At 33.1% G+C, this 7,589-nt stretch overlaps 1 protein-coding gene across 1 annotated transcript; it reads right to left on the bottom strand.

Annotated features, from left to right (window-relative positions):
* Positions 1-417: 417 nt before the first annotated feature.
* On the bottom strand, positions 418-7,134 carry LOC137400638 (DNA ligase 1-like). Its single transcript, XM_068086969.1, has 5 exons — positions 7,003-7,134; positions 6,560-6,676; positions 6,233-6,384; positions 5,174-5,332; positions 418-937 (listed from the first exon to the last, which is right to left on the bottom strand). Exons 1-5 carry the CDS (start codon positions 7,132-7,134, stop codon positions 418-420), a joined length of 1,080 nt encoding a protein of 359 aa, XP_067943070.1.
* Between the last annotated feature and the right edge of the window lie 455 nt (positions 7,135-7,589).

Here is a 7,589-nt window from a genome sequence, read left to right as displayed (position 1 = left end):
GTAACCATCTTTTATTCCATATTTCTGAAGTTATCAGCTGATGAGAGTGAACCTATGTCTGCTTGAAACCTGTTTGCAGTGATTAACCAATGGCTAAGTACTGTAGATATTATATGTTATACTAAAGTTCACTCTGCACATAGTTTATTGAGTGTTGTTTCTCTATTATTCTTTACTAAACTAGCATTCATAGCGATATATATGTATATCTATTTTTATATATTTATTTATATGTTTTATGTATGTATTTATAAACGTATATATAATATATTTTGCAATAGTTCAGTTGGTGAACCATACATGGAGACCGATGTCAAGTTCTCACTATCTTTCCCAAAATCACTGAAAAACTATTATTTTTGTTTATTGTTTTTCGTTCAGAAGCTTAATGAAGATCCATAAATATTATACCAATATCTATGGTTTAAAACAGGAAAATGTTTTTGAACTTTTATCCTTTGAATTTTTTTTCTTTTTATTGTCCGTTTTTAATGGTTTTTTAGCTCCTAATGGTTTTGGAAACTCTTTTACTGGTTTTGGAGCTTCTTTTTTTAGTTCTGTTGCAGCTTTTTCTCGTTTTTTAGTGATTTTTGCTCGTTTTTGAGTTTTTTTCGCTAGTTGTTGATTGTCTCTTGCGGGTTTTATAGCATCAGTTACTGGTGGTTTTGACGGCTCTGTTGTTAGTTTTTGAGCATTTTCTTCTTGTGTATTTTTTGTATGCATTTGAGGCTCCTCTGTCGTCACTCGTTCATCAGCCAACATGTGTAAATGGCAATTTGCTTGCTTTGCCTGATTGACAGATGTTTCTGACTTTTCAGGTTGGTGCTTTACTTCATCTCGTTTTTCCTCATGTTTCAGGCATTGTGAAGCAATTGTTGTAAATGTTTTTTGTGTAGCACTTGTCTGGTTTGTCACCTTTCTTTTGTCTCCGTTTGCTCTACAAGCAAAAATTAAAACACTCAACTGCCTATAACTGAAAAAACATAATTTTTATTTTTTACTCTATGCGGTTCATTATGAGACTATTGCCGTTGTTAATTTAAAAATATACTTGCAAAATCGACAAATCAACAGAAAATTTTTCTAATATCTTCAAAATATGGTCAAGATAGTAGGCATGTTAAATGTTTTATTGTTTTTACAATGTATAAATTAGTAGTTACAGTAAATGAAAGATGTTACACAAAACTCGCACATCTATATATATATTTCTCAAAGTATGTCATCAAATGTCATGTGCTATATATATGTCGGTTTGCCGGCTATAGATCTTAAAATCTTGGTTTACCACAATCTGATGGATTTGAACTCACGACGGTTTTCTCATCGATGAGGGTTTCATCTGGATACTCTATCACTGAGCTATAATGCCATAACGATCTTTTATGTTTTCAGCCTAAATATACAGCCTGCATGGGCTAATTATTTTAGCCTTAGGTTTTTCACCAACGATTTTGAGATTTGTCTGCCTCGGAGCTTAAACATAAATTTGGTTCTCGACTACACTGGAGCATGCGCATTGCAATTAGCAAAGCTTCGGAAACGCTTGGAAACGGATAAGCATTTTACGCTCCGTGAATTCTTTACAAAAAGGGAGAAACTATGTGGGATGACGCCTCCTCTACCGAAGAAATTTGCTAGAGATTTAACCCTTCCAGTCGAGTTACCCTAAATTGTTTTGGAGGATGAGTCTCCTTTAAAGATGTAAAGTAAACAGGCCATTGCTGTTTATATTTTCTTTTTCCTACGATTTTTGATGTAACTATCTGTTGCATATTTTTTAGTATTGTATTTTAACCTTTAATGCTTTGCATGTTTTAAAAGCCATACGTACAAAATGTTTGCTTTTGCGTTCTTTTTCCATCATCATAAATATAAAACCTTTTATTAAAATTAAATATTAAATATTATTAGAGTAACAGAGTAACAATAGAGGCCAACTTGAAAATAGTAAACTACTTGGATACTACACTGAACCTGAACAACGGCGAACACGCGCCTTATAGAAAGCCAAGCAATGCTGTGCAATATGTGCATAGGAAATCTAACCACCCTCCAGCCATTATACATAACATCCCAAAATCAATTAACAAGAGACTGTGCACAATATCGTCCAGCAAGGCCACTTTTAATAGAGAAATTGAGCCTTTCCAGGAATCACTATCAAGAAGCGGCTATGACTACCGGCTGAGATACGAGCAGGACAATACTAATACCACTGACAGTAGGAATAGTCGGAAACGTGACGTATTATGGTATAACCCTCCATATAGCGAAAATGTTGCCACTAACATCGGAAGGCAATTCCTACTGCTAATCAAAAGATTATTTCCTAAGAACAATAAGTTAAACAAAATCTTTAACCGAAATACTGTGAAAGTTAGCTACAGCTGTATGCCTAATTTAAAATCAATTATAGACAAGCACAACAACAAATTGTTAGCGAACTTGTCAACAGACGAAAACAGCAGAAAATGCAACTGCCGAAATCGTAACGAATGCCCTTTAAATGGTCAGTGTCTCACGAGTTCTATTATTTACCAGGCAACAGTTGACACAGACGGCAGAAGCAGTCAAACATACATCGGATTGACGGAGAGGCAATTTAAGGACAGATTCAACAACCACAAAACATCCTTCGGTATTAGTGACAAGAGAAAGACCACCGAATTAAGCAGATATATATGGCAATTAAAAGACGAGGGAAAAGATTTTAGTATTGATTGGAGAGTAATAACAAGAGCTAAGGCCTGTCAGAATGGTGTTTCGAAGTGCAATCTATGCTTAACTGAGAAGTACTTTATAATTTTCCAACCTCGCATGGCTACCCTGAATCAGAGAAATGATATAGTAACATCCTGTAGACACGCCACCAAATTTTACCTATCTAAGGCTAAGCTCACCAATTAACCAATTTAATAGTTAGGCTTTTATACTTGATTTGACCAAGTATTATACACAAGCACTTCACATTAGCATCTGATGATTACTGCATGCAGTATGAAACTTTTAGTCATAAACTGTTGCTAAAATCTTTTTCCGTCTTTGTACTTATACAGGTAACTCTTCATTTTGGTGTTCTTAGTGTATTCTTGGTTTTGTGTTTGTGTCATGCAATTTTTTATCTGAAGATTGGTGCAAACTTAACATCATTTTGCATCATGAAACTTTAAGTAATAAACTGTTGCTAAAATCTTTTTCCGTCTTTGTACTTATACAGGCTCGGTGGACCACTTTGAGCACTATATCAGTGAAGTCTCAACCCTTATCTGTATATATATATATATATATATATATATATATATATATATATATATATATATATATATATACTTATATTCTCTTATTACATTTATAAACTTTCTATAACTTTTGAAGTTTATAAGTTTTTACAGTTTGTTATGTTATCGTTTTTATTGCAACTTTCATTTTTTAAATATTATTTGAGTTTAATATCTGTTTGAAGTTTAACCATTATTTATTTTCCTATCACTGTTACCTATTATTACTTAGTATCCAACCTTTATTATTAATATTAATTTTTCATTCAACCATTTTTGGCAGACATTGTTCTAATAAAATTTCAACCGCAAAATATTACCATATTCTGTCATATTTTTTGTATTAATCTGTTAAATACATGTATTCTCAGAAGTTACACATTGTCTAATACCTCCAAAGAAAAAAACCTGTTCTGCACAAAATCATTCCCTCATGATATAAAGTTTCAAAGTTACAGTTTGACAAAGTTTGAAAACTTTTACAGTTGTTTTTATTTTCTCTCCTAATTTATTTTAACTACAGAAAACACTTCTCTCATGATATGTAGTTTGAAAGTTAGATTGTTAAATGTTGTTATATGTTAAGGACAAATCAATTTTCTGTCCAAAGGCTTTTTATTACCCAGGCAATGCTGGGTGGTACAGCTAGCCTCACTATACAATTCAGAATCGCTAGTCTGTAGTGCCAGCTTTCTATTTACTGCTGTGCAAAGTTATAACAGGCTGTTCTAGTTAAATGTGTCATGTTATGTCTCTTAATTTTTTACTGCTTGTTCTAAACAACTAACCCTTTAGACAACATAACAGTTTAAAAAAACACAAATCTATTAGCCCAAAGCTGTAGGCTGCCAAGGATTGTGTTTTTGCAATTGCTGATGACCCATTCTTGACCATGCTTGTTTGTGTTATTTTACAAAATTGTACATACAAAAATGGAAATTGTTACTTGTAATTCATTGGGGCAATTATACTGATGTTAGCCTGTGCGAGCTTAGTTGTTGGTATTATTGAAGAGTAATAGAAAATTGAAATTATCTATTTCCAAAAGTTCTTATAGACTATACTAACATTTTTCAAAAAGATTGCCGCAGATTGTGTAAATAATTCATTGATCAAAGCATCATTAGCAAGTCAATGAAGGCTGATAGGTTGTACTGAAAAAACAAGGTTGAAATGGTTGTTTCTATAAATTACACACTTTATGTTAGTTTGAGTGGTAGCAAAAACACTTATAAGAGAAATTTCATTTCATTTTTTTACCGATTAAAAAAGTATTTGCAAAACATGATGTTCATGTTATCAGTGACCCAAGCAGTTACTACCTGTCCACTGACAATATACTATGACATGCCAGGAATAGTTTCACCTTTTTAGCCAATTACCATTATTAAACCAAAAGTTTCAGAACCAAAAGCCATAAGATTATTTAACCTCAGAACCTCATCTATATTCTCCTTTGTTTAAAAGCACTCCAAAGTTTCCAACTCGCCAGTTATGTTGGTGATTTCTGTCTGTGTCATATTTGATTCGCGAGGCGATTTAATCTGCCCAAAAGCTTTCTTATGGAGATTTACATGATCAGGAAGGTGAGCAATTGCAAATGCTGTAGATATAAGGTGTGAAAAGTTTTTGTACAAAGCGCAATCAAAAATTAGAACAAAGTTATTTTTTAATTATTTTAAAACCATTCAAATGGCCTACCCAATGGCAAAATATGTGTTACTTTGTTAGATCTGTTAAGCAGATAGCCGCCAAATTGCTATTGATTACCATGAGGGTGAAAAAATTTTTGGTTGCTAGACTTTTCACATAAATGCCTCTAATAGGTTGACATAAATTTGAAATATAAATAAAATATAAACATAAATAAGTTTGAAAACATTATAGCAAACCTGTCAACTGCTTTTAGTAACTCTTCCACTTTACGATCTGTGCTTTCAAGTATTTTTTTCAGTTTTTCAATCTTTTCTTCATCTTGTCGTGCTTTGAGTTCACGCTCCCGATTGGCCACGATTGTTTCGTACTCCTCTTTCATGAAGTTCCGGTAGTCACTTTAAAAATAAATCTGGTAATACTTATTAAAATCGACAATAGAGATAAATGTGGCGTTGGTATGCAGAAATCATTATTAAAGTTAAGTAGATGCCCGCCATTATTTCTCTTTGGTGAATCAACGATAGATCTCTAAAAGACCAAGACGACCAAATGTAATGTTAGGATTCTCAGTCTAAAGACGCATTCAAACTCACAACTGATTTACTTGCAAAAGATTTTTAGACTCTCAACAATCAAAAGGCTGAATAGTTCAAGTGTTTTTACTGAATATCCAAGGCAGTATAGTTTGAGTGATGCCGATTGTGAGACAAGCACTTGTCTACCTTTTCTTTGATACAACTGTCCAGGCCTGACATATGTGTATTTTAAAACTTTGAATTGAGATTTGAAATTTAGATTATTTTCAAAAGAATTAATAATTTAAACGCTTAAATCGCAAATATAAGCACAGCAACAAGCAACTTACTCCAATGGCTGCACATTTACTTGACTATGAAATAAGCTGAATACAGACAAAAGCATGTATTGACAATAAATAACCTGCCCCAGTACATATACAAACCGTTAACTCTCAATTAATAGATACTGATTCCGTGAGTGTTATGAGTATAACGCATTTAAAACTTTGCCAGCAAAGCTTAGAAGCACTATTTAAAGCAATACCTAAAGCTCAACACTTGTATTGATGAATATGTCTTAAGATTAACCGCCCGTCACACGTTGAAAGGTACAGCAATCATTGGTAGCTACATTCTGATTTTTACAAGCTTACTCAAAGAAACATGACTTTCATGCAGAACTGCATTGTAGTTAATATAAATGAGAATGTGAAGGGAGTTTAGTGCGTTTACACCAGGGTATACTAGTTTTTAAAGAAAGGCAGTTCAAGTACTCACTCCACTATATCCTGGTCTTCGCAGCGTTTAACCTTTGGATGAAGGTCATATTTTTTTATGATTGCTTCAAAAAGTGAATCAAGTTTTTCTTTTACTTGTGGCCAAGTGGGAAAGTTATCTGCCTTTGCTTCATCTTCTAGCATCTCACTTTGCTGTAAGAAATATCGTAAAGGATATTTTTGCTAATGTTAGATAGCATACCATGAACCTTGGAAAAACATTCTCACTTACGGAAAGCTTCTACATACTTTGCATATAACTTTGCATAGTCTATTTTATGTTCATCCAAAAAATACAGATAAATGTGACAAAGGAAAACGATTTTACCTTAGCAGCACTCTCTTTGAACTCTTTGTGCAACTGCTGACAAATGGATTTGATTACTGATTCCTCATATGCTTGTTTTGGTGAGAGAACCTTTCCTACAGATCTCTGAGAGAAAACCTGCAACCAAAATTGCCTTTTGTAAAAGAATCTGTTCAAAAAATATGCGGGGTTTTACTATAGCTAACTGCACAATTAAGATGCTGCTTTGTCTTATCAAAGGGGACAATAAATGATTTTAAAGCAAACACTGCTCTTCGAAGTCTTGAATACACTTATCCAAGAATAAAAAGCTAACCATTTCTACAACTCCTCACCAAAAAAATAAGTTCTATCAAAACTCCTTTAAAATCAGTTTAGTAGTCTTAAGGTCTTAGAGACTTAGACAATAGACTTCATGTGATTAAATAAGAAGAAAATTAATTTTCTTCCCAGTTTTTTCTCACCTTGAACTTTTGAAGCAGGTCACTGCTAGTAAGGTCTGCTTCAGCTGTCATAGAAACAAGCAAATTGTTGAAAAATCTTGCAGCCTTTTCCAAAAACTCTTGATCTACATCTGTTAAAGAAATTTGTACCATATAAATACTACATGCACACTGCACATTGTTGCCACAAAATGAAAATTTATGTTAAAATTGCACCAAGTGGTATTTTATTATGACAATGACCGAGCAAGCAAGTTTTTAGCTTTCAGTTGGCAGGCATAATTTGGGAGTTTTTCACTCTTGCAGGCTAACACTTGCATCATAAAAATCATCGAGTAAACTTGACTCCCTCTTTTTTTAAACTGCTAATGTGCATTGTATGAAACTTTCTACAGCTCACTGTATATCTGCAACAACTGCAATTGTTCACTCTTTGCTTTATAAGGCAGCTTTTCTAAATTATAATCTATTCTAAGGTTTTCTTGCATCACACTCACATAAATTTTACTTTTAGACACAAATGATAAATTATACGTTTTAGTCAAGTTGTGGGATGCAGAAAGAAATATTTATGTAGGAGCAACAAATTTATATAACTCACTATAAAT

Source organism: Watersipora subatra, chromosome 7 (genome assembly GCF_963576615.1).
Source record: "Watersipora subatra chromosome 7, tzWatSuba1.1, whole genome shotgun sequence".
In the NCBI taxonomy this organism is placed as follows: Eukaryota; Metazoa; Bryozoa; class Gymnolaemata; order Cheilostomatida; family Watersiporidae; genus Watersipora; species Watersipora subatra.
This window is presented reverse-complemented; position numbering and strand designations above follow the sequence as displayed.

Bases quoted from the DNA above. Each gene is read 5' to 3' on its own strand.
- LOC137400638 (XM_068086969.1), bottom strand. From the start codon at position 7,134: ATGGTACAAATTTCTTTAACAGATGTAGATCAAGAGTTTTTGGAAAAG. The intron at 6,385-6,559 runs GTAAAATCGTTT...TATTTCTTACAG, and splicing joins TCAAAGAGAGTGCTGCTAAG to CAAAGTGAGATGCTAGAAGA. The intron at 5,333-6,232 runs GTGAGTACTTGA...TTATTTTTAAAG, and splicing joins GAAGACCAGGATATAGTGGA to TGACTACCGGAACTTCATGA.